Genomic DNA, 27,183 nt, shown 5'->3' with positions numbered 1-27,183 from the left:
CATTTAATAATTTTATCAACTACAGGGTTACCACTGCTTTAAACAGATTATAAAGTCTGAACTATTAAGTCTGTTCCAGAGAAAAGTGTTATCCGTGTGAATAATTAAACAGCAATCCAGACTTTTGTTCACCAATGGGTAAATGTGACCACAATTTAACATTCAATTTGTTGACGCTTTTATCCAAGCAACTGACAAATGAGAGAGCATTTAATGTTCAAGTTGTTGTTTTAAAAGGCAACAATTAACACAGTCTACAGAACCAGTTTACACAGAGGTATAAGAGTGGATCGAGTCTACAGAGAGTTGTTTTAACAATGTTAAAAATATTTAACAAAGTTAAACTAAGTTAAACAGTGGAAGGTTAGAGATTAGTCAAGTAAATTAATAATTTGTGTAAACTACAAGTATGGGTATAGGGTATAGTTATACAACAGTTAATTCTCCTATTGAACTATCTTGGAGGTTGTGATGGTCTCACACGATTGGATGGAGATTCAAAACTCATTTCACCTGAAAGGAACAGAAAGACTCAAGACTGTGGAAAGGACTAATTAATTAATATCATACTAAAATATTTGACCTCAGTCGACCATCATGTTATTTGAGAGAGAAATGCAATAAATGTGCATGGATGTGGGAGAGGTTTAAAGAATAGACATTGGGTGACAATGAAGGGTTAACATTCCTAGACCATTCCTAGTCCTAAGGTCCATCCCACATGATAAACAGTGGTGAAGCTCCACAGCCGAGGGCCAGAGATGACCTAATCCAGCAGAGCAGACCCACAGTCCACTTATACTGACACCGCTGGAGTATGACCGCAGTGAAGACTGTGCCTAACAGATCTCCAGATGATTGACAAAGCCTCATCTTCAATCAACTTTGAATGTCAACCATCAGCAATGGAAGATTATTATCTGTGATGGACAAAAACCATTCAGTGGTCATCTTTCACCTTTCCAGAGAATGTTATTTATCTACATATGGAATCATAATTGCATCTAGGTCCTCCAGAAATGAACTGATCACTGCTGGACACTACATCAAGACTGAACAACGATGGCTTTACATTTATCTTCTCTGCTTTATAATGAGACGACTGTGATCTGAGGAGAGCTTTAGAAAGTGGAGCTCTTTAGTGATCTGAAATTCTGGAAAAGGTCAAAGGTCTTGGGTTAAGCATGGTGTCAGTGGAGGTCTCTGTGGCTTTGGTGTTGTGCAGTGTGCTGATGAAAGCCAGGGCTCTGGTGAGTAGCCTACTTCACAAATAACTAACACCTTGGTTACCTGGATTATTTACAGCGTAAACATTAATATAAATAGTGCAGTGGAACCTTTCACATGTTTTTACAATAGCTATGAAAAATTTTTTTTTTGGCTTTTGAGATTTTAAAAATCCAACTGAAAGCAATAGTATTAACATTGAAATCTTTCAATTTTTTTAGAAAAGCAAACTGTATAATCTTTTCTTGCCTCTCTGAACAACCTTTGAACAAACATAATACATATCATATATACAGCAAAAAACATAATATGCACATTACGGTATTATGAGAAATGGGTTTATCAGGTATTGTGACAAAAAATATAACACCAAATTAAGTTCAACATTTATGTGAATTTGTGTAGTTAACGCAATAAATAAAATGGAATAAATTGTTTTCGATTCCCAGTTATGTGGTAAAAAATACGTCAATGTTTAGATACGAAACCATGGTCATTCAGTTGTCAACTGCTACCCAAAATAATATATTTATATTAAAATAACAAGTAAATACTCCACTTTTTATTATAGTAAAGTGTAGTGATTATTATTTGTATAAGAATACCGGTAGTTTTATTATAAAAAATATGGTTACTAGTGAGAAGTTTGCAAAGATTAAATCTGAAAAAATATTGAATTTGCTCAATTGTTTTAAGGAAAGTGGTTGCAAGCAATTCAATTATCTCAATTTTAGATATATGCATTTAGTTGAACTTACTCAATTGTTTTTAGGTCTCTTAGCACAATTACATTGAGTTGATCTGAGAAAAAATAGTTAAATTCAGCAATGCTACTATAACCTATAACTAATATTAGCTTAAATTTAGAAATATAAAGTTATTATGCAACAACACACATTAGCAAGCTAAAAATGCTGAACTCTACCAAAAAATTATGTCCACACAACATATGAGAACATTGTGTATATGCTTTACATTTTAGATTTATTAATGGATGTATTTTTGTTTATTTTATTATTTATTTTTGGTTTTATCTTATTGTCTGTATAGAACAACACTGTAGCACCTTTGCCCAAGACAAATTTCCCTTCGGGGACAAATAAAGTTTAACCTAACCTTAAGCTAACCATAACTAACAGAAGCTGATTATGGCATAAACATTTCCAATGTTAATGCTTTTAAATCAAGGCATTTATACTTACATTGTAATGCTTTCTGATCAAAACAACACTTAACTGACACATGTCAATGAGACTGTTCGCATTCTAAGCAAATAATACTCGTTTGCGCAATGGTAACCATTAAAAACCCAACAAAACAAAAACTCTTTCAAATACTAATATAACAACATACTAAACATTAATAAGCCCCCCCCTCTTTTCTTACATTAATTAAAAATGCATAAAATAACCCTTTATTTTGATATTATTCAGTGTCATGCAAAGCATGCTGGGAACTGAAAATACCTGCACAGTTTTAGCAATTTGCTTTTATACAACACAAATTATTCATGTCATCCCACATGTGATATGCCTAGAAATCACTAAATATTTTTAATTAAAACCAACATTTATATTTTAATGAATTAAATGAGCACATTTTAATGAAATTTTGTCAGAATTATTTAAACTATGGTTACTGTAATCTAAACAATGTTAAATTTTATTAGAACTGCTTGAATTAAATGAGACACCAAATTGTAAACGCTGAGGTCACACACAGGCCCATTTACTTAATTCAGGCTATGTGAACTAAAAAAAAAAAACTAATGTTAATACAAAGATCTTTGAATAAACTGTTACAGTGAAAAGGGATGATAACCTGATAATAATAATAATAATGATGATGATAAACTATATGGTGGTTTCCCAGACAGGGTTAAGCCAGAACTGGCCTTTGTTAAATTAGGATATTTAAGTAATTTTTAAAACATAATTTATAAATAAACATTACTGGTGTGCACCTTGAGACACAACACTCGCACTGATATGTTTTAATTCTATTTCATTATTTTACTTAAACGAGTCAAGGTGAAACAAACAATAACACTGTTACTTTACACTACTGGTGTGAAGAATGCAATTAATGCTCAGATGAGAATGACTGACAGATTGATGGAGCTCAAAACAAATTTATGGCTTGAGGATTGATAGGAGTTATATACTGTATGGTTAATACCATAGGGTTTGTTTCAACAAGTTAAAAAAAGTAAGATTATCTTTCACGCTCTTAATAATAGCTGATAAGTTTTAACCAACCTGGATATAAACATATGGGATTTTTCCTGTTGCTTTTCAGATTTCCAATCATTTCACATGTGTCTCCAGAGCTTCAGATAAAATCTAAACTAAGTCACACACTCAGGTTTGAAAACAGATTTCTGTGATTTTATTCTGTCAAAACAAGTCAGAGGTTTTGATATGAACTCAAACACCCACCTTTCCCAAATTCAAATGATCTGGGTTATGATATCTGCATTGATTTAAAAATACTACACAATTAAGTCTAATTAGATTACATTTCTCCAGTGTTTTTTTTTTAGAAGAAACATCTCAGACACTACTGATTTATTGGTATTAGGAATCTAAAAATGAGAAAAGAAAAGCTAAATTATAATTTTTTTTCAACACGATCTCATAGAAAGTCGTGTTATAGTCAAGAAATTTTTGATTAATTTATTCTTGTCCATGGCACGAAATTCAGCTTTTTTCGTGCTTGAGAACAATTGTCTTTTTCTTGTCACTCGCACATATTTCTATAAATAATTTTTTGTGTCCATTGCACAGACTTTCTTTTTCGTGTAATTTTATGCTATTGTTTTTTCTTTTATTTACCTATTTTTAAATCATTGTCGCTTGGGGTTGGGGTTAGATTTGGGGTTTGGGTTTGGATGTAATTTTATGTATTGGTTTTTTGTATTTGTTTTTTTTTTTTTGTTTTTAAAACTATTCTCGCCTGGTTTGGGTTAGGATGTCTAATATTTAACAGAATGTGATTCTAACCGCAACCCCAATTGACAATGGTAAGAAAATAGGAAAAAACTATGAGAAAACAATACATAAAATGACACGAAAAAGAAAATCGTGCCACGGACATGAAAAACTATTTATAGAAATTTGTGCGATTGACACGAAAAAGACATTCATGCTCAAGACACGAAAAAAGCTGAATTTCGTGCCATGGACACAAATAAATTAATGTTATTTTTTGTGGTCAAGCATGAGACTATAGTTCATGTGAATGTTAAAAGCATGCTAGGCTTTTGGTGCTGTCAGCCTCACAATGACTTACTGACCATCACACAGACACATGATCAATGAAGCAGAAAATTAGGTTGTGTGAAAGAGGCAACATTTGATAAACAGCTAATTTAGAGATGACATTATTTGTGAACCCTGCAGCTGATTTTCAAGAGCATTGCCATTTCACTCAGCTGAAGTTGACTGGTAAATTTGAAAGACTATATCCAATAATATTAGCCTCTATATAGTAAATGCACAGCCCTATAAATTCAGTAGAAGTAACAATACACATTTTGTAACAATATGATGTAGAAATTCAGTGACTGGATAGCAGCATGGTGCAATTCAATAATTACATCAGTTTGAGCTCTCCATCGATACCTGTGTAGAGTTTGCATGTCATCCCTGTATTGGCGTGGGTACTGGTGTCGCCCACAGCACAAAAACATGCAGGTCAGGTGAATTAAAGAGACTAAAATGCCCATATGTGTAATTTGTTCGATCTGTTTTGCTTTGTGTGTTAGTCCTGTGATGGACTGACCATCGATTCCCTACACTCTCAGAAAAAGATATAAAAGCAAAAGACTGGTGTGGTACCCTTTCAAAAAGTACCTTTGTTAGTACCTCAAAGATAAATTTTTGTATCAAATGAATATATATCTAAAAAATAAATGCATTTTTTAACATTTTAACATTTTTCAACGGTTTCAATGATTCTTCTAATCTATAGCATCATGAAGCATTTTTATTTTTAGAAGCGTAACACACTTCTTTCTTCATCTCTCTCTCACTCCTCCTCTCTCCAGATCTTACGTTTGGTCAGTGTTAGGTGTGCTGGTTTTGTTTGGTGGTTGCGAAATGTATTCAGGGCACAAATGCTCCTGTGTTTCTTAACTGTGAGGGCTCATAATGTGGGGTGGGTGGTGGGGATGCCCATGGGTGTGGGGCGTTTAGGGTTGGATGTGCTCTCTGGTCCAAAAGTTGAGGAACCCGTCACATACCACAGGACAGTGCAAATATTTCACAACACTGAAAGACGGCACATCAGCTTACATGAAGGTGTGCCAGATTTGATGATAGATGGTTGCTTCTTCAATGGCTTTAGCCGAGACAGTGGAAAATGAAAAGCCGACATATTCAAAAAAATTACGGTTTAGTCTGTACATAGCATAAGAAGATAACAAACTATTGTCAATACTATTTCTCTTTTAATTATAAATGTTCAAGTCCCAATTGTAATTGAGACAAAAAGCTCAAAATAATTTATTGTAGGCCACAAAAATGGCAAAAAGTACAAAGAGTGATTTTTTCAGTGCCGTGTTTTCAAGCATCCATAATAAATGCATATATATTCATTATGCTACTCTGAAAAGAGTAATATCTTCTACTGTATACATGCCGCACACCACAGACGAGGGAAAAAACAATGTCCTTACTTATGCGTCCCTCAGGACTAGTCTTAATGAAAGTATTGGATTTGACCATGTTTCTAGGGTAAAAACATAAGAGATTGTTTGGTGAAATCCAATACTTTCATTAAGATTATAGTCCTGAGGGATGCATAAGTAAGAACATTGTTGTTTTCTTTGTCTTAAGTGTGCGGCATACAGTAGATGCTTTTCTTTTTGCAGTAACATAATTTTTTAGAGTGTAATACTCAGTGTTGCGCAGTAACTCGTTACTAGTAACGAGTTACAGTAATAATATTACTTTCCCTGATAACTAGTAGTCTAACTTATTACTAATACGATTTTTGTAATAACATTACAGTTACCATTTAAAATAAATTGTCTACTCGTTACTTTTTATTGCTCCAATGATCCCCATCTATTTTCATAATCTGTACGCACATCGTCATCAACACAGAAAGCTCTTTTTTCATTCTGCAAACATGTTTGGTTTGCTCCATGCTTGCATATTTACTATGATACTGCTTTATTAAATTACAAAAGTAAAAAATAGTTGTACTTTTTATTTATCTGTATCTTTCATGGATTCATGGACCCAATTATTAATGTTTTGGGGTGTAATGGATAAGTAATATAAATAGTAGTGTAACTAATTACTGTTGGCTGGGAGAAATAAGTAATGTAATAATATAACTTATAAAAAGAGTAATAAGTAATACATTAATTTATTTGAGTAGCTCAACACTGTTGATGGTTTTAAGGCCTAAATTAATTTAACCGCTACTTTTCCTCTCACAGATTGATTCTGATGATGTCATCACCAGGGATGAACAGATCTTTCTTCTGATTGGTGCACGGGCGAAGTGTGAGAAAAGCATTCATGCTCAACTAGATGTAGTTGAAGGTGATGTATTGCTGAATGATATTTGTTGTTATGGGGGAAATGTGAATGTCATGTTTATAAGTGAGGTATAAAGAAAGTTTTTACAGTAGTTGTCATGCTAATAAATGTAATTTGTAACCCTAAGTATTACGTTTAGGCATAAATATGGCCACTGGTTTTTGCTACAGATGTGATATACTACACTCACCTAAAGGATTATTAGGAACACCATACTAAAACTGTGTTTGACTCCCTTTCGCCTTCAAAACTGCCTTAATTCTACATGGCATTGATTTAACAAGGTGCTGAAAGCATTCTTTAGAAATGTTGGCCCATATTGAGAGGATAGCATCAGTTGATGGAGATTTGTGGGATGTACATCCAGGGCATGAAGCTCCCGTTCCACCACATCCCAAAGATGCTCTATTGGGTTCAGATCTGGTGACTGTGGGGGCCATTTTAGTACAGTGAACTCATTGTCATGTTCAGGAAACCAATTTGAAATGATTCGAGCTTTGTGACATGGTGCATTAGCCTGCTGGAAGTAGCCATCAGAGGATGGGTACATGGTGGTCATAAAGGGATGGACATGGTCAGAAACAATGCTCAGGTAGGCCGTGGCATTTAAACGATGCCCAACTGGCACTAAGGGGCCTAAAGTGTGCCAAGAAAACATCCCCCACACCATTACACCACCACCAGCAGCCTGCACAGTGGTAACAAGGCATGAGGGATCCATGTTCTCATTCTGTTTACGCCAAATTCTGACTCTACCATCTGAATGTCTCAACAGAAATCGAGACTCATCAGACCAGGCAACATTTTTCCAGTCTTCAACTGTCCATTTTTGGTGAATTTGTGCAAATTGTAGCCTCTTTTTTTCTATTTGTAGTGTAAATGAGTGGTACCCGGTGGGGTCTTCTGCTGTTGTAGCCCATCCGCCTCAAGGTTGTGCGTGTTGTGGCTTCACAAATGCTTTGCTGCATACCTCGGTTGTAACAAGAGGTTATTTCAGTCAAAGTTGCTCTTCTATCAGCTTGAATCAGTCGGCCCATTCTCCTCTGACCTCTACCATCAACAAGGCATTTTTCCCCACAGGACTGACGCATACTGGATGTTTTTCCCTTTTCACACCATTCTTTGTAAACCCTAAAAATGGTTGTGCATGAAAATCCCAGTAACTGAGCAGATTGTGAAATACTCAGACGGCCCGTCTGGCACCAACAACCATGCCATGCTCAAAATTGCTTAAATCACCTTTTGTTCAGAAGATTGTCTTGACCAGGACCACACTCCTAAATGCATCGAAGCAACTGCCATGTGATTGTGTTGATTAGATAGTTGAATTAATGAGAAATTGAACATGTGTTCCTAATAATCCTTTAGGTGAGTGTAGATTGCAATTACTTAAGTTTTCAAAAATGGGTCAAAATAACCATCGTAGTCTTACCGTGAAGGACAGACTTAATATATGTCCAGAGACCAGAATGTTGTAAACATCTGGGTGAACCCTTTTAGATCCAAACCCATTAGGATTCTAAATGTATGCTATGCAAGGCAAGTAGCACTGTTCTAAATAGTACAGATTGTGCCATTAGTTAGTAAATAACCTCTTGAACTGAAATAACTTTTTTTTGTCTTTGAAATTTTACTGTCTCATCACTCATATGTGACACTGGACCAAAAAAAAAACAGTCATAAAGGTTGCTTTTTTAAATTGAGATTTATACGAAAGCTGAACAAAATAACATTCCATTGATGTATGGTTTCTTAGGACAGTGGTTCTAAAACTGGGGTCCGGGGCCGCGAGATGGTGCCAGGGGGGCCCCAGTTTTATGACATTTTATAAAATGCATTAATTTACCATGAATTCTGTGAAATTAAACCTAAAAAGAAATAAGGCTACTAACCAACAGCACTACTTTGTATAACTTAATATGTTTTGTTTAATTAAAATTACATTTAAGAACAGTTTTTTTCATAAATTTTCTTTGGGGGGGCTGCAAAGGAATGCACCGTACACAAGGGCGGCCACAAGCGGGAAAAGTTTGAGAACCACTGTCTTAGGATATAGGACAATATTTGGCTGAGATACAACAATTTGAATTTGAGGGTGCAAAAAATCTAAATATTGAGAAAATTGCTTTAAAATTTGTCTAAATGAAGACCTTAGCAACAGATATTACTAATGATAAATGTTTTTTTATATATATTTACGGTAGGCAATTTACAAAATATCTTCATTGTACATTATCTTTACTTAACATCTTAATGATTTTTTGCATAAAACGGTGATAAATTTGACACGTACAATGTATTGTTGTACTTTGGCATAATATGAGGCTCACAAAAATAGATCAACTAAACAATTGAAATGAATCGTTCTACTCCTGCAGATCCAATTTCCTGAGGACAGCAGTGTGCATTGTTATGAAAAAATTAAACTGCAGGCCCAGTTTGAAGATTTCATGATAAGAAATGGCCTCAGGTTTCTTTTGTGTTAATATTGATGAGTCACTCTTTATCAGGATGCAGGAGTGGACAGCTTTCATACACTAATGAATGCTGTGTTTTGAATAAAAGGACACTTAGGAATTGTACTTCTGGTTTGTCTTCAAACTGCTTTCATTGTACAAGGACTGCCCAAAAGACCTCCTGATTGACATTTAAAGCAACCAATCGCAGTTCGGGTTTGTTTCCTGGCAGACCGCTAAAGAATGTTTTTTTTACAATTTACAATCCAATGACGACTTTGAAACACTTAAAAATTTTAAATTTTGCTTGCCTTATGCATTAGACCCAACCCAAGGTGTTTCTCAATGTCAAGGATACTTCTTTGGCAGGACTGTTCCTTCTAAGTCACTTCCTTCAGAGGCTAGGTGAGGCTCCTCTTTAGCATTTAAATGGAACAGGCTAGCAAGTGCATGTCATTGCGTTATTACGTCAGTGAAAAGGTGTGCTTTTGGTGCTGCGCGCATAGGATTGTGGGTAAGTTCAGAGCGTGAAGAGCGCGAAGGCTACACATATGCATCCTTTTCTGTATATGGGATATTTTTTGAACGAAGGACTCAGTCCTTGGTTGAAAATCCGAGGATCCTCGACATTGGAACAGTCCTTCGATGGACTTTGATGACGTAGCATCCTCAAAATTCTGGCTTCCGCGGATCCTTCCTTGACATTGAGAAACACCTTCGGTCCTACGTTGCAGATCTCTTTTTCTATGAAACACCTGATTCAGCTCATCAGCTTCCTCCCAGAATATTGGAGATGCCAATGCCAATGATACCGCAGACTATTAATTGGTACTTTTTGTATTTAGGAGTCTTTTCAAATGCACCTTCAAAAATGTTGTGGGTATTCTAGTTTCCATACTCTGAGGCTATGTTTACAACTTTACATTAATGCGTTTATGCTTTAAAACGCGTTACTTTTGCTACGTTTACGCCTTTCATCTACACTACATCACCGTTTTCGACCCTCATAAACGGATTCGTTCGCAAACGCCGAAGACCCTGTTTTAGTTTGAGAACTCAGACGTTGCTCTGAGTGTAAATGAACGTAGACGGAGTCTTATGTAAACGAACAGCTGATATTAACGTGACAGCGCATCATTTTCAAAGTAAAAATTATTTTATTGATGTAAATGTTGGTTTGCAACGGAGGTTTTGCCAAAAATAATAATCTACCAACCAGCTATTATAAACGCTATATCGGATTGTTTTAACATGTATCCTTATAGATAATGCCTGTTTTATATTAATGTTTGAGTATTGTTGGGTTTAATGTGTTTATGTTTTGTTTAAATTTAAAGATAGACTGTAATTTTATACGCCATATAGGCGTTGCAAAGGCCAATATGAAGGGAGAATTGTAATGGGTCAGACATTATTTTCCAGTTTAATGTAAGTTTTGTTTGCTACTTTAAAATGAATTTCGTTTCAGATAATTGGTCTCTTAATTTTAATCGATGTTTTGTTGACAAGTTTTGTGAATATAAATTAATAAAAACAATAAACTCAACGTCATTAATATAATGCTCCTTTAGGCGCTTGCGCTTTTAGCTATTTGTGTGTTGCTAGCGGAGGACGTGCACGGACCTCGCACACTTTTAAAAATTAATGCAATAAGCATTTCTGGTAGGCTAAAGCAATACTTCACCTCTTACTATATGTTTGATTGAAGTTTGCATTTGCTGAAATTTATTTTTGCTTCAAGCTGGCTACTGTTTAGAATGCTTTCTTTTTAAATCATAAAGACCTTTCTGTTTAGTTATAAAATCTAAATTAACCTATTAATCATATTAATATGTTGTAGGGGGAGCTAGAACAGTATAAGTGTTTATGTTTTGTTTAAATTTAGTTAGCTTACGAAAGATAGACTGTAATTTTAAATGCAATATAGGCGTTGTAAAGGCCAATATGAAGGGAGAATTGTAATGGGTCAGACATTATTTTCCAGTTTAATGTAAGTTTTGTTTGCTACTTTAAAATGAATTTCGTTTCAGATAATTTGTCTCTTAATTTTAATCGATGTTTTGTTGATAAGTTTTGTGAATATAAATTAATAAAAACAATAAACTCAACGTCATTAATATAATGCTCGTTTAGGCGCTTGCTTTTAGCTATTTGTGTGTTGCTAGCGGAGGACGTGCACGGACCTCGCACACTTTTAAAAATTAATGCAATAAGCATTTCTGGTAGGCTAAAGCAATACTTCACCTCTTACTATGTTTGATTAAAGTTTGCATTTGCTGAAATTTATTTTTGCTTCAAATTTGCTACTGTTTAGTACTGTTCACTTGAATGCTTTCTTTTTAAATCATAAAGACCTTTCTGTTGGGTTATAAAATCAAAATTAACCTATTAATCATATGAATATGTTGTAGGGGAGAAATAGAACAGTAAAAGACTTTCCCAAACACATTTTTATAGGTTCAAAAATAATGTCTGTTATAGTTGCCAGCAAAGGACCCATGTATGACTTTTTGTCAATATGGCACACCCCTAGGCTGCGTAAACGTGCAAAGGTAAGCTATTATTAGAGTAATAAGTTATTTTACACTTATATGCGCATGCCCAGTTACCTGATTGGTCATGTTTCATGCGTTTAAGGTGGTGTATAGTGTGGATGAAGATTCTTTTAAAAATGCCAGTATAAACGAGGATCGTTTTCATTTTAAAATGCCGTTTTAAAACGCAAATGCTCTAATGTAAACATGGCCTGAGTTTCAAATAATATTCATGTATCTCATTAAAAGTTAATCTTATTGGTTACAGAAGTGTTTAAACCTATTCCCCAGTATAATTATGCTTAAACATGAATATGTGTATGTGTGTGTGTGTGTGTGTGTGTGTATTGTCAGAGGGTTACTGTGTTCCTGAGTGGGATGGGATCATTTGCTGGCCTGCAGGAAAACCCAACCAGCTGGTTACAGTCCTGTGTCCTGAGTACATCTACGATTTCAACCACAGAGGTCTGCACAACCCAAACAAAAACATAATTTTACAGAAATGTCCTCAATTTATACATGCTATGTATTCTTAAATGTTTTTAAAAGCTTTTAAACAAGCTCATAACTATGGTCTATTTTCCATGTTCGTAGTAATTTAGGGTAAATGTGTCATAAGGCCATCCTGATTCTCGTCCTCGTCTTCTTTTTAAATCCGCTTAGGACATGCATATCGCCAGTGTGAGGCTTCAGGCAAATGGGAGCAGGTGCATGCTCTGAACCGGACGTGGGCCAACTACACTGAATGCACTACTTACCTACATACAAACCACAGTGATCAGGAGGTGAGGGAAAATATATAGCAATCGTAATGCATACTTTTGCCAGAATATCTTGCGAGATTTTGTATGATATTTCAAAGTCAACAGTGATACAAGGTGTTTGATTTAATGAATTAATTTATATTTTTATTATTTATTTATTTTCATTTCATATGGTTAGATAGCTATAAATACATACATTTAGACGTCTGGGCTGTGTTTGGATGGCCAATGTACGTCTTTTAAACACTAAATTGTTTGCTGGGTGGGTACCTACATACCGCTAATGTAATGCTCTGCCACCTGACCAACAAAAACATATACCTCTTACAGATACAGGATCAGTAACACGCTAAAACAAAGTAAAATTGCACTTGCAGCAAGGCTATCTGTGGTATTCAACAGTTTATTTGCATTAAACACATTAAACATTTCTTTATACGGTTTATAGTTTCTTTTATTCTGTTCTTAGGTGGTCTTCGAGCGTCTTTACCTGATGTACACTATTGGATATTCAATATCACTGGCAGCATTACTGGTGGCTGTCTTTACCCTCTGCTATTTCAAGTAAGTGAACAATTAAAATTTAATCATCACCATAAGTCTCTGAAAGTCTGACCTGAAAACATTTTTATACTACACTGCAAAAAATGACTTTCTTACTTGTTTTGTTTTCAGTACAAATATAAAAAAAACTCTTAATTGTATAGATGTATTTTCTAGATGATCAAAATGACCTAAAAAAATAAGTCTAGTTTTAAGAAAGTGAACAAGCAAACAAATCTGCCAATTTAGTGTAAATTGAGTGGCGGCACAGTGGCAGTGGCAGCTGGTGACTTCTTTTATTGAAGCGCACGATGCGAAGTTCGTCACAACATATATGTAGCTTGTCATGTGTGTGGTTCGCAATTTCAATATATGTGTTTTGCGCTTTGAGAAAATGTATGTGTATCACATATCTTGTCAAAATAAGTGTCTGCTGCAGACGCGTCTAAAGGGTTTATGATCAAAGAGAAGCTCGCATTTGCCAGATACTCGCATAATCTCATGCATAATCAGAGTTTACTGTTAAGGGAGTGTCTTGCGTGTATTTTGTTAACGTGAGCTTCTCTTTTATCATAAACGGTTTTGACGCGTGTGCAGCAGGAGCTTATTTTGACAAAACACGTGATGCACACAGGATCTCTCCACACGCATGACACATAGTTTGAAAAAGGGAACAACATACGTGATAATCCGTACACTTATTTTGAATTAGCGCATCCTCGGATGAGCAGTCACGAGCCGCCACTGCTCAGTGGGTAGCACGGTTTGCAGGCCAAAAACATGCAAGTTAAGCCAGGGACACACCACAAAATAATCGGGCTGAATTTGCGCTGATTTTTCCCCTTACGACAATCCTAGGTAAAGTCCTGATCGTCTTTGTGGTTGCATCGATTATCAGATTTTCCTGTGGTGTGTTAATATTTAACATGTTGAATATTTACGGTCAGAAATCTTGTTGTGTTGGGGAAACCAGAAATCAGAAAGCGAGCGGATGAAAGACGAAACTATAACAATTACATGGCGCAGCAGGCACAGTCCAAAGTGAGATGGACATCAGAGATGTAAAAAAGCAGTCCATTGTATTAATGCCATTTCTTTATTACCGTTGTTCGCCATGTTTGTTTACTGTGAAGTCACGTTTGGCCGCAAGAGACATTTGCAAGATCCCTGTAAGATTTTCTGTGTTCTCAGTTGAGACTCGCGTTGTTGTGAAGTTAATCTGATGGTGCGTGGTGTGCTGTCATGGCCAGCAGCACTCCACAAACACTATAGGAACAAACGTGTTATTTTTTTCATCATGTATGTGGTCTCTCACATTTTGAAAATCTGATCAATTTATAAAATATTTTGGTGTGGGCCTAGCTTTGCAAGAACCATTGAATCCATACACCAAATTGTCCCTGCCCAACCTGTATATGGATTCACTTGTGTGGTTCAACTTGGTGTATGGATTCAATGGTTCTCGCCATGATAGCCATAGACGCTGAAATAGCATAAAGAATAAATAAAGAAGAAGAAGAAGAAGTGTAAATCAACACTCCGGGCAAATAATTGCAGACTTGCTTCATAATTTGACAAATAAAAAAGTAAAGATTCTTTCTCATTTTTTTGCAGGCGTCTTCACTGCACTCGTAACTACATCCACATCCACCTCTTCACCTCATTCATATGCCGAGCAGTCAGTATATTTGTGAAAGATGCTGTTCTGTATCGTGTAACAGATGATAGCAAAATTGAGGATGGGGCAGTAGGACAACAATCTTTTATGGTACTCACACTTACACTTGTGCAGAAAACGAAATGCATATGATAGAACTGCTTTAAAGAATAGGTCAACATTCATTCATTGAAACATTCATTATTAACTCATGTCGTTCTGAACCTCTTTGCTGTTTTTGTGTAACAACAATAGGTCATAGTGACCACAGCCATTAAACTCGAAAAATTAGAGTCTGTGCTGAACCACGAATAAGTCACAGCTAGCTGAAGGGCGTCATAAGACATGATACAAAGCAAAGTCAATGCAAACTATTCAGCAAAAGCCTCGATTATCTTATTGCGGTTATGAAAACGGTTACCACACAGTACAAATATTACGACAAAAACATATATATCAACGCTACTTTTTATGGAGTGAAATCACTGAAAGCCTTTCTTGTGCTGGAAACAGTAGTCCCTGACCGACTGTGATCATCAACATATGTTTACATTGCTAAGCGTTCTGCGCAGTGATACACAAAATCATTGGGTTATCATAAATAAAACTTTTGACCAGAATCAAGGACCGGAAACAGTTTAGTAAATATTTGTCTTTAGGTCACATAGGATTAACCATGTTTGACCATCGCTTTTGTATCTAGAACAGACACAGACCAAAAATAATTGTTTACACAAATCTACTGCATCTCAAATCTCATTTAACATTTGTATGAGCTGTTATTGGTCTTTCATGCTATCAGGTGGGTTGCAAGGTTGCTGTGACGCTCTTCCTGTATCTCTTGGCAACCAATCATTATTGGATCCTGGTGGAGGGTCTTTACCTGCACAGCCTAATCTTCATGGCCTTCCTGTCTGATAAGAACTGTCTGTGGGCTTTAACAATCATCGGCTGGGGTGAGTTTCCACTTGACCCCTCCTCATCTTGTGATAAGTTGTATGATAAAATTTACGATTTTCCAGCAACTTCCTGTTTCCCTATCTCTCATTTTCTCTTTGTAGGGATACCCGCTGTGTTTGTATCCATATGGGTCAGTGCTCGGGCGTCTCTGGCAGACACACAGTAGGTTTACACACACAAACAGAATATTCAACCCTAATGCATTTTTTGACGGGCTACCGTTAACCCTCCAAATGTTAATGCATTGGAAAAATGACACATAACCACAAGTGAATTTGACTTCGCAAACATAACACTTTCCTTGTTGACCACACAGCTTAATTTTAGTTCCACCAGACCATAACATTTTCTTCCAAAAGGTTTCAGGTTTTGTCACTTGCCTTCTAGAAAATTTGAGGCATGACTTAATGTCTTTTTTGAAATGGTCTCCCTCTCATAACGAGGCCCAATCTGTGAAGTGCTTACGAAACTGCTTACAGTTTTAGCTCTGAAACTGTCAGTCTTTGGCAGGGATGCAACTATGCATTTGTTAAGGAGTATGCAACGCTAACAGTTATGGCTGTGTCTTCTGCCTGGTGAAACACCATAAAGTCACATATTTATTATACCATCACACAGTTGAACTATGATCCCTCAAGATATTGAATATTGCAACATGCAAAACCGTAAAATAGCCCTTTTGCGAGTAGACGTCACAGTTACGTCACTGCAAGCTGCATTCGCGCGCAATGTGGTGGTAGAAAAACAGTGGAAATGAATTAGAAACGAGTGAAACGAACAATATAACTCACTAGAAAATGTCTTGTTGTGCTGTTGAGTGTCAGAATAGGAATGGCAAAAAAGATGACCTTCATTTTTATAGTATACCGTCGACAAAGACACCATTTGAAGATAAACGTAAATGGTTTATGGTTGCAATAAGCCCTCAACCGGACAGACTGGAGTGATGAAATCATCTGAAAATCTATTAATAATTAGAATAGAAAATAATTAGTGAAGATGTTCTGTCGAAGGCTGTTCCCTCTATGTGTTTAGCGTTTTCATCACATTATGTTTATAATTTATTTAGAAAAATTAAATATTTGAATGAGTTCATGATATCAATAATATCACCATTTTTTAAATATTTCATAATTTTTCAGTTTACTATTACAGCTAGCACACACACACAAGATGTAAAGTTTTATTAATATATAAATATATATTAATAATATATAAAAAATTAATCTGTAAATAAACATAATAATTTTATAATAGTTTTAGAGCAAACACATAGGCTATAAATAAGAAAGAATTAATAAAAAACAGGAAAATTATGAAATATTTAATAAATTATATTATATAGAATACATGATAGTATTGCTTTTATATGTACTTTAGCGATTCATACTGTAAAAATAATTGATTTACCAATAAAGAACAAAACATATACATAACATACATGCACACATATCAGTAGCCGAGCCATTTAAACTTTTAATTTATCTAAAAAATAAACGTAACTTTGTGAAAGCGCTATAAGAAACTTTACACTAAAGAGAAACATATGGGAAACAGACTTCTACAGAACACCGGATCCATAAAAATCACAGTTTAACGCTAAAACACTTCACACCGCTGTTGCAGAGCTGTCACTTTCTGCCACCAGAAACGTCATCTCTGTTTGCAAACACGCAAAAGGTCTATACAAACGAATAAGCTGAATATTTTATATTTTTACTTTTAGGTGCTGGGATATAAGTGCAGGCAACCTGAAGTGGATCTATCAAGTACCAATCTTGGCAGCCATTGTTGTAAGAGAATCAGTTTTTTTTTTAATAAATCATCATAATAAGTTTGAAAAAAATTATTCATTCAATTTATAAAGTTTTTTTTTTTTAAATGTAGCTTAAATTAATCGATTGCAACCACGTACCTTTAAAATTTTTTGTAAATTGAATGAATAATTTTTACATACAGATGGTATCTTAAAATAGTCCTGATAATTGATAATAATCTTAAAAAATCTAACAATGCTAAATACATTTTTATAAACACTTGTCAATATAATAGAGTGCTGCAGGAATGAGTTTTTTTGTAGGCCAACCTGGAAGTTAGCGGAACACATGTTACCCTTGCAAAAACGCCCATTCATTTTTCCCATAGACATTTGGATTATCGAAAAAAGCTCTGTGTTTAGCAAAAGTTTATGACACACATTTTGTCCAACAAGTTAGTTTTCATGGATGAATGCATCTACAACTTCAACATTCCTAACATTTGAACTCATCTGTAAAAATTATCTTTTTGGATATAACGTCCAACAAGATAATCGTCCAACAAAACTGTATACCTGGTAATATGCTATAAGTTGCTTTGGATGAAAGTGGATAATAGTCTGCCAAAAGTTTGGATAAAAGTGTCTCTGCTTTTAGCTACATCTTTCTCCACAAGCAGGAATGACCGTGCACTCTATAGGTCATGTACAGTGGAGGCCGGTGACTTCTTTTTCAAGGGTGCACAATGCAAAGGTCGTAAAAACATGTATTTAGCCCATCATTTGTGTGGGCATTGTAAACCCTTTCGACGCGTGTGCAACAGACACTTATTTTGACATGAAGCATGATGCACATGGGTTCACATGATGTACCGAACACATATTTTAAATTCCCGCCCCTCGGACGAGAAGTCAGCAGTTACCATTGGTTACATAATAGGTTTGATTATTTATGTGGAAAATGGGAAATTTTTGTGTCTTTTTGTACACATTTTAGATGAAAATAAATGATTGAATATTCATTCTGATTGGCTGGTTTACCAACGAGGGAAGACTATTATCTCCTCAGGCATTCAAACTGTGATTAAAAATCACCAGGGCTACAGAGCAAAAAAATAAATAAATAAAATTGAGAGATTTAATCTCAAGTAATATGGTAAATGCATTTAGTAAACTGCTGAATTTAATCCAGAGTCCAGCATGAATATTGCACTAAACCATCTTGCATGTTTGGTGAAGTTGGCCTCTATTTGTTATCCAGTCATGTATTTATTTATTTTGAGCAGAGAATTTAGCACAGAGCATTGAAAAGTGTGATGTGCCTACTTTGAGTCACTTATGTTCCTCAAACTCTTCATCTAGGTAAACTTCTTCCTCTTCCTCAATATCATCAGGGTTTTGGCATCTAAGTTGTGGGAAACAAACACAGGAAAACTGGACCCTAGACAGCAATACAGGTTATAATTCACTTCACACATAAGCACAAGCTCATATGTATGCGCCTTGTAGTGATTTATTTAATGTGATCTTTAGAAAGCTCCTGAAATCAACCCTGGTGCTGATGCCGCTGTTTGGAGTTCATTATATGTTGTTCATGGCTCTTCCATACACTGACGTCACAGGTCTGCTATGGCAGATTCAGATGCATTATGAGATGCTGTTCAACTCTTCACAGGTAAAGCATGTCCGGATAATCCTAATTTGGGATAGTTTATCCGTAATAAACCAGGACTGTTATATTTTTCAGTATATAGTCACCCTTTCCCCAGAATAAATGTGAATGAAATGCCAAAATGTTCACTCGTGATTTTGTCAACAAGTCTCACCCTGGGATGCTTTCACAAGAGTATTGAAAGAATTCACATCTGTTCTAGACTCTTTCTGGCAGCTGCTGCTTTATTATTTGGTCCAAGATATCTTTAAAAAATGTTTTAAAATAAAATTATAGGGCCCTATTTTAATGATCTAAGCACATGGTCTAAAGCGGTCAGCGCAAGTTCACTTCAGGTGTTCACTTGCTAGTTTAACGACGCAAAAAATAGTAGTGGCTAATCACACCAAAAGTGTTTATGGCAGTTGTAGGCGCCTTTTTTGAATGATATTCTATGGGCAGGGAGCGTTTGCGTGCTGTTTATGCACGCCGAGCGCCTTGCGCCAGCCGCAGCACGTGCTTTTGAAGGAGCGACGTCATTCGCGTCTTTCTATGGTCCAATCGAATGAGGGGAGAGATGGGCCTTACTTTGTGGTAAGGGAAGTTTATAGTTGCTTTGAAGAACCGCCCTGCATTGCAGTTCGTTTTTTGTGGCCTTCCCTCGCTAACTTCCCTCAGTCTCATTCACTAGGAAGTACGTCATTGCTTACGTTGTACAAGTGACCATTTCCGCTAGAACACTTGAAGAAGGTTACAGGCTGCGTTGCATTCCGGTTTTGGACGCGCGCTCGCGAACTTCCCTAGGCGCTTCCCCTCGGGGGAGTCCCTGTCGCCGTTTTGAGGTGCGCCCTAAGCCCTTGATCACATGGAAAGTGGAGACCGCCCCCTCAATCATTTGAACTGTGCAAAGCGCGAGCTACTGAAGTGACGTCACAATTGTGTTGCATTGTGGTTTATGAAGGTGCCGAAGTGTACATATGAAGTAGACTCGCTCCCCTGGTCAAAATCAAAGGAGCAAGGGTCTGTCCATAAAAACTTCCCTTATTCACTTGACGAAGTGGAACGCACCTCAAAATGGCGACAGGGATTCCCCGAGGGGAAGTGTTTAGGGAAGTTCGCGAGTGCGTGTCTAAAACTGGATTGGAACGCAGCCCCGGACTCCACTTGCTCACTCTCTCCTGTGTGTTTGTGCACCTCTCACCCTCAAATAAGGTCAGAGCAAGCGCCCTCTTTTTAAAGTTTCTGCTAATATGACTGTTAACAGCAAAAAAACGCTTCAATATTTGATTGACAAGACAGCTGACTCGGTGGTTGCTTAGCAATATAAAAAGCCAGATGTGCATAAAGTTATTTTTTAAATACCCGATCCAAGACAAACCTGATAAAATTAGACCTGAGGCCAACTTGAACCAATCTTTGAACCCGCTGGACCCGAATGTAAACGGCACCGAGGTGTGTGCACTCTGCATCCCCGCACCAGTCAGACAGAAAGACACCCCCATTGGCCTTGCATCAAATTTGACCCGCTGCTCCATTTATTTGTCAAGCCAACATATTTTTATAGCTTTTAAACTTTTTCTTCATACTGAAACTGTTGACTGTAACTTCTCCTAAAGCTTTTAAGCCACATCCACCAAACTTTCCACAAGTCTACAGACTGATCTGAATTTGGTTACTATATCTTTTCTAAGACTTCTCAGACTTACAACATTTGTAAAACGAACGATCAAACTGGCAAAATTCCGACTGACTTTGCCGGGTCTGAGGATTCCATAGAAACATGTGGGTTACCATATTTGAAAAGGGTGGCAGGCTCTGTAATAACATACCTCGAAATGAGGTGTAACTTGTACCCGGGGGTGCAAATGCTGCCCGAAATCGCCCTATAGAGATACTACGGTGAAGGGAATGCCCATGAAATAATGTGTTTATCCTACTATGGTAATTGTATATAATTATATAATTCATACTGACCATCGGCCTATGGAGTATTATCATTGGCAAGGGATTAGATTACGGAATTCGTAAAACGGATGATCAAACTGTCAAAATTCCCACAGACTTTGCCAGGTCTGATGAGAGAGACCAACACTGATGAGTCAGATTATGGTCAGATGTGCACATTTAGCTAGGGCCTTTGTCAAGCCAAAATCAAAGTGTGTTCACAAATTTTAACCTCTAATTTTGTTATCTGGTGACGACACCAAGGTTACCGCTAAAATGTGCAATGTCGCGCTTTTGGCAAACAGGGGGGGGTAGTTGGAAAAGAGATAGTTCGGGTTGTCTTGAGTCTCTTCAGCAAAAACACATTCATTTAAAATTACCCAAAACCCGATACCGCTATTATAATACCCGGCCCGTGTCTGAGGCACACATGAAACATTTAGACCCAGATCTGCTCAGGTCTCGGGTCGACCCTTTGGTTTTTGGATCTAAGTGGATCTCTAGCGTAACGTCATGGCGGATTCCCTATTTACATATTATATTTACAAGCTGAAACACTGTTAGAGGACCACTAGTTTGAGATCGATGTTAAAAAATTGCATTGTTTTATTCATTGAAATGGTTATTTTTGTAATTAAATCTTTGGTTCTCTTTAAAAATCGTTATTTCAGATATGAAGTAATAAGTTAAATACGCTGATAAAGTATGCATGGTCACTGTAATCTCAAAATGTTTTTATAAGAATAATTTGCAAATATGCAAAAAAAGGCATAAGTAAGTAAAAATACTTTATATTTGTAACAAACAGGAGATAAAGAATTTACAAACGTGTGGAGAGTTCAGCACTGGGACAGCACCCTGAGTGTTTCGAAAAATATTACTTAAAAATGTTTCTCATCTCACCATACCCAGAGGTACAAAGTCATCATATACAATAAATCCGTGGGGTGAAATTTAAAGAACATTTTTTTTAAAGGAAAAATTCAGCTTACCGGTCCCGTTTATACGTGCATATTACTAACAAGCTTTTTAAATAACAAAAACAACACACCTTGTTTTCAGACCAGCACGCCCCTGGGCGCAAATGCATTTGCTATTTAAACAACATAGCGCAATGTTGCTATTTACATAATGTTGGCACACTATTCTTACATTTTCTCCACTCATTTCAAACTCATTTCAAAAATACAGTATTGTTCAAAATAATAGCAGTACAATGTGACTAACCAGAATAATCAAGGTTTTTAGTATATTTTTTTATTGCTACGTGGCAAACAAGTTACCAGTAGGTTCAGTAGATTCTCAGAAAACAAATGAGACCCAGCATTCATGATATGCACGCTCTTAAGGCTGTGCAATTGGGCAATTAGTTGAATTAGTTGAAAGGGGTGTGTTCAAAAAAATAGCAGTGTGGCATTCAATCACTGAGGTCATCAATTTTGTGAAGAAACAGGTGTGAATCAGGTGGCCCCTATTTAAGGATGAAGCCAACACTTGTTGAACATGCATTTGAAAGCTGAGGAAAATGGGTCGTTCAAGACATTGTTCAGAAGAACAGCGTACTTTGATTAAAAAGTTGATTGGAGAGGGGAAAACCTATAAAGAGGTGCAAAAAACGATAGGCTGTTCAGCTAAAATGATCTCCAATGCCTTAAAATGGAGAGCAAAACCAGAGAGACATGGAAGAAAACGGAAGACAACCATCAAAATGGATAGAAGAATAACCAGAATGGCAAAGGCTCAGCCAATGATCACCTCCAGGATGATCAAAGACAGTCTGGAGTTACCTGTAAGTACTGTGACAGTTAGAAGACGTCTGTGTGAAGCTAATCTATTTTCAAGAATCCCCCGCAAAGTCCCTCTGTTAAAAAAAAGGCATGTGCAGAAGAGGTTACAATTTGCCAAAGAACACATAAACTGGCCTAAAGAGAAATGGAGGAACATTTTGTGGACTGATGAGAGTAAAATTGTTCTTTTTGGGCCCAAGGGCCACAGGCAGTTTGTGAGACGACCCCCAAACTCTGAATTCAAGCCACAGTACACAGTGAAGACAGTGAAGCATGGAGGTGCAAGCATCATGATATGGGCATGTTTCTCCTACTATGGTGTTGGGCCTATTTATCGCATACCAGGGATCATGGATCAGTTTGCATATGTTAAAATACTTGAAGAGGTCATGTTGCCCTATGCTGAAGAGGACATGCCCTTGAAATGGTTGTTTCAACAAGACAATGACCAAAAACACACTAGTAAACGGGCAAAGTCTTGGTTCCAAACCAACAAAATTAATGTTATGGAGTGGCCAGCCCAATCTCCAGACCTTAATCCAATTGAGAACTTGTGGGGTGAAATCAAAAATGCTGTTTCTAAAGCAAAACCAAGAAATGTGAATGAATTGTGGAATGTTGTTAAAGAATCATGGAGTGGAATAACAGCTGAGAGGTGCCACAAGTTGGTTGACTCCATGCCACACAGATGTCAAGCAGTTTTAAAAAACTGTGGTCATACAACTAAATATTACTTTAGTGATTCACAGGATTGCTAAATCCCAGAAAAAAAAAATGTTTGTACAAAATAGTTTTGAGTTTGTACAGTCAAAGGTAGACACTGCTGTTTTTTTTGAACACACCCCTTTCAACTCATTGCCCAATTGCACAGCCTTGGGAGCGTGCATGTCGTGGGTGCTGGGTCTTGTTTGTTTTCTGGGGGTCTGCTGAGCCTACTGGTGGCTTGTTTGCCACGTAGCAATAAAAAATATACTAAAAACCTTGATTATTCTGGTTAGTCACATTGTACTGCTATTATTTTGAACAATACTGTATGTTCAGATATATGTTTCCAGATCCAAAGATTTCTAAGGTCATGAAATGCATTTAATTAAAGTGACCCTAAACTGTGGAACACTTGTAGATGTACAATACACATCAAATATGTTCTGTGATATCAGGCAACATTTTTGTTTAATCGTGACGTGGACAGAAACATATTAACTGCTTGTCCAAACATGTCTCCAAAAGTCATTGGTTTAATAAAGAACTTGCACTTACAAATGTCTAACATCAAATGCGTAAATGTCATTTTTACAGGGTTTCTTTGTGGCCTTTATTTACTGCTTCTGCAATGGGGAGGTGAGTATTTGACACTCTTTTATTAATATGTGTTTGTATTTATGGTCACAGAGCCACAGCATTTAGACTTTTCAATCAAATTAACCTACAAATTGCTTATTTGTAGATGTGTCTAACTATTAAGCTTGAATATCTGTTAATAGCTGATATCTTTACCTAAATGGTGCATTAAGGACCCCTTTAAAGGGCACATATTGTGACAATTTTTACAAGATGTAATATAAGTCTTAGGTGTGTCTGTGTCTGTGACGTTTCAGCTTCCATACCAACAGACAGAGAACGCTTTTGTTTCAAAATACATCTGATTTCTGTGAATACAGTCTGAGACTAGTATATTTAGCCACATTAGCCACATTTAGAAAATCTTGTAAGTAAAATTCAACAGTTAGTCAGTGGCTGTGGGTGGGGCTTTGTTTTGTGTGACATCACATTAACAAGAGAATCAAAACGGCGCGTCTAATAAAACTGCTTTGGTTTAATGGGGAATAAAATAGAAGTAGAGGGTGAATTTTTATCATTGTTTTACAAACACCTTGTAAAAGTGGATTTTGCATAATATGTGTCCTTTAAATGATACTGCCCCAGTACTGCTTTTAACTCTGTTTTTCATTGTCATAAAAGGTACAGGCTGAGGTTAAGAAAGCTTGGCTTAGGCGAAGTCTGGCATTAGATCTGAAGCAGAAGGCTCGTGTCACCAGTAGCGCCTGTGGTGGAAGCGGCTACTACGGAGGCATGATGTCCCACACCACCACGCAGAGTGTTTGCCTTAGTGTCAGTGGTACTAAAGGGACACCTTTGGGGAGCACGGGTCTGGGTTGCAAAGGACTAAAGTGCCCCCCTTCAGGAAATGCACCCGGCTATATGTTCAGTGACACAGATGCTGGGTTTCTTCCAGTGCAGCAACATGAGCTGGTACTGAGGCAGGCTGATGGAAAAGTGATGTGCGGGAATGGAAAGGAAAGTGACAATGATCTTGAGCCATATTTTGTAGCAGATGAGGAATATTCGGGGTCTGTGTCTTGGAAAGAGTTGGAAACAATGCTTTGACTCTTGGACTATTCATCCGATGTAAATAACGTAAATACTGACTGGATCATATTGTTGGAAAGGCAGGCATTACAATCACTATTGCATAGCATACATGTAGTAACTCCCTGGTAACCGCACATCGTCATGACTGACACTTTTGCATGGGCAGGCACCACTAATATTAGTCACTATTCATAATAGCTTTGAAAAACAAAGCTTTTAAAGACGGATGTAATTTGTTTCATAAGTAATAAATCTCAAACAATTCCTGTAATCTGTCAGCTCTTTCTCTATCTGCTTATCATTTTTCAGATATATGGCCCAATTATTTTACATACACTGTGTTGTGGTTAACCTGTAGATACAGGCATACAATTAAATGGTGCAGAGTTTCTTTAGCTCATTCATTCAGAACATTGTGATTTCCACAAACTTCTGATGTCATTTGTTTTTACCTGATGTTTGTCAGTAACTGTGTCTAGACTAGCCCTGCAATTTTTAAGTTAATGTGCAAAATAACACACTTACAGTATAAGCTACTAGCCAGCAAGCAATAGCTAATTTCACCGTCTATAGACCCGAGGCAACGAGTAACCCAAAATATGACCCCAAAATTTCGTTTTAGCCAAAATAACTTGGGATGTGTATGATTTCCATCATGTAAGCAAAGTCAACAATGAGGTGTTTGGTTTCATTTATTTATTTATTTAATTTCATTTATTTTTGGGCTATAGTTTGACTCCTTTCAGCCAACGGTAGATGTCTGTGCTGTGGTTGGGTGGCTATTAAATGTCTTTTAATCCCAAAATTGCTTGCTGGGTATCTGTTATCACCTGGTCCTGATAAATCTGTTATAGGAATAGTTTAATCAAAAATGTATGACCTCAAGCTTTTTCTGTGTTTTTCTACACAAAGCTATCTGACATAATAAGAACTTAAATATAGTGCTCAAGTCATGGATTGTAAATGCAATGGTGTATATTTCTATTATGATGCTTCTTTAAAAGTTGCCATTGTTTAAAGATTCTTTTTTTGCTTTCTATAGAAAAGCATCACCATGCAGGTTTAGGAAAGCAAAAGTGAAAATGTAAAATGTCTTAACTATAATCCTTACTATTTTTAGGATTAGCTGATAAATAATAAATGGTGCGTTTTTTTGTACAAATTGTACAAATATATTGTACAAATTCTTCAGTATAAGACACCTCTCTTTTTGCTGGTTTCAACCATGATCCACTGCTCTAAACCTTTAGGTGCGCTTTTCCAGAGAGGGTTTAAGTGAAGTCCCAAACTAAAATGCATGTTTGAGCTGTCTGAACTCAAAACAGCATGCATTGACAATATCTTAAAGGTGCAGTGTGTAAATTTGAGCAGCATCTAGTGGTGAGGTTGCGAATTGCAACCAACGGCTCAGTCCACACCCCTCGCTTTTGAAACGCTTTTGAGGTAGCCGCCACCAGAAAAACATGTCATCAACGGAGACAACTTAGTGAAAAAAGTTTGTCCATTAAGAGCTTCTGTAGAAACATGACGGCACAAAATCGACTTCCACGTAAGGGGACCCTCTGTATATGTAGATAAAACGTCTCATTCTAAGGTAATAAAAACATAACGGTTCATTATAAAAAGGTCTTTATACACCCCTGATAATATAGTTTTGTATATTATTTTGCATTTCTGTCAAGAGATCCTTTTAAAAATCACACACTGCACCTTTAAACTATAGCATTGTTTTGCATTCAAGATGCACACCAGTAATGTTTTTGTAAGGTATGTTTGTAAAAACGACTTTCCTAATTTCCTAATACAACTAAGGCCTTGTCCTGGATTAATTAAGAAAACCACCATTTATCATTTATCTGACTGAAAAAACTGCATTGATATATGTACTGTATGCCAGTTTGTACTGTGCTTTCTTTACTGTAAATGTGCATTGAATAAAACTTGTAATTGGTTTATGTATTATTTACTTATTAAATGGC

General features: G+C 36.5%; 1 protein-coding gene across 1 annotated transcript; it reads left to right on the top strand.

Annotated features, from left to right (window-relative positions):
* The first annotated feature begins 256 nt into the window (after window positions 1-256).
* On the top strand, window positions 257-27,183 carry pth3r (parathyroid hormone 3 receptor). The gene is made up of 13 exons (XM_055176876.2): window positions 257-1,250; window positions 6,677-6,782; window positions 12,124-12,234; window positions 12,433-12,554; window positions 13,003-13,097; window positions 14,691-14,844; window positions 15,536-15,689; window positions 15,795-15,855; window positions 17,420-17,486; window positions 18,812-18,906; window positions 18,983-19,124; window positions 24,131-24,172; window positions 24,794-27,183. Exons 1-13 carry the CDS (start codon window positions 1,185-1,187, stop codon window positions 25,217-25,219), a joined length of 1,641 nt encoding a protein of 546 aa, XP_055032851.2. The 5' UTR covers window positions 257-1,184; the 3' UTR covers window positions 25,220-27,183.

The sequence above is a fragment of the Misgurnus anguillicaudatus genome, chromosome 4 (assembly GCF_027580225.2).
Source record: "Misgurnus anguillicaudatus chromosome 4, ASM2758022v2, whole genome shotgun sequence".
Taxonomy (NCBI): Eukaryota; Metazoa; Chordata; class Actinopteri; order Cypriniformes; family Cobitidae; genus Misgurnus; species Misgurnus anguillicaudatus.
Note: the sequence above shows the minus strand (reverse complement) of the source record. Positions and strands in the feature narration are given on the sequence as shown.

What these genes read in the sequence shown, in the direction of transcription:
- pth3r (XM_055176876.2), top strand. Translation starts at nt 1,185, where the DNA reads ATGGTGTCAGTGGAGGTCTCTGTGGCTTTGGTGTTGTGCAGTGTGCTG. An exon ending in CTACGATTTCAACCACAGAG is followed by an intron (nt 12,235 to 12,432) that starts GTCTGCACAACC and finishes AAATCCGCTTAG; the next exon opens with GACATGCATATCGCCAGTGT. An exon ending in CAATCTTGGCAGCCATTGTT is followed by an intron (nt 17,487 to 18,811) that starts GTAAGAGAATCA and finishes CTCTTCATCTAG; the next exon opens with GTAAACTTCTTCCTCTTCCT.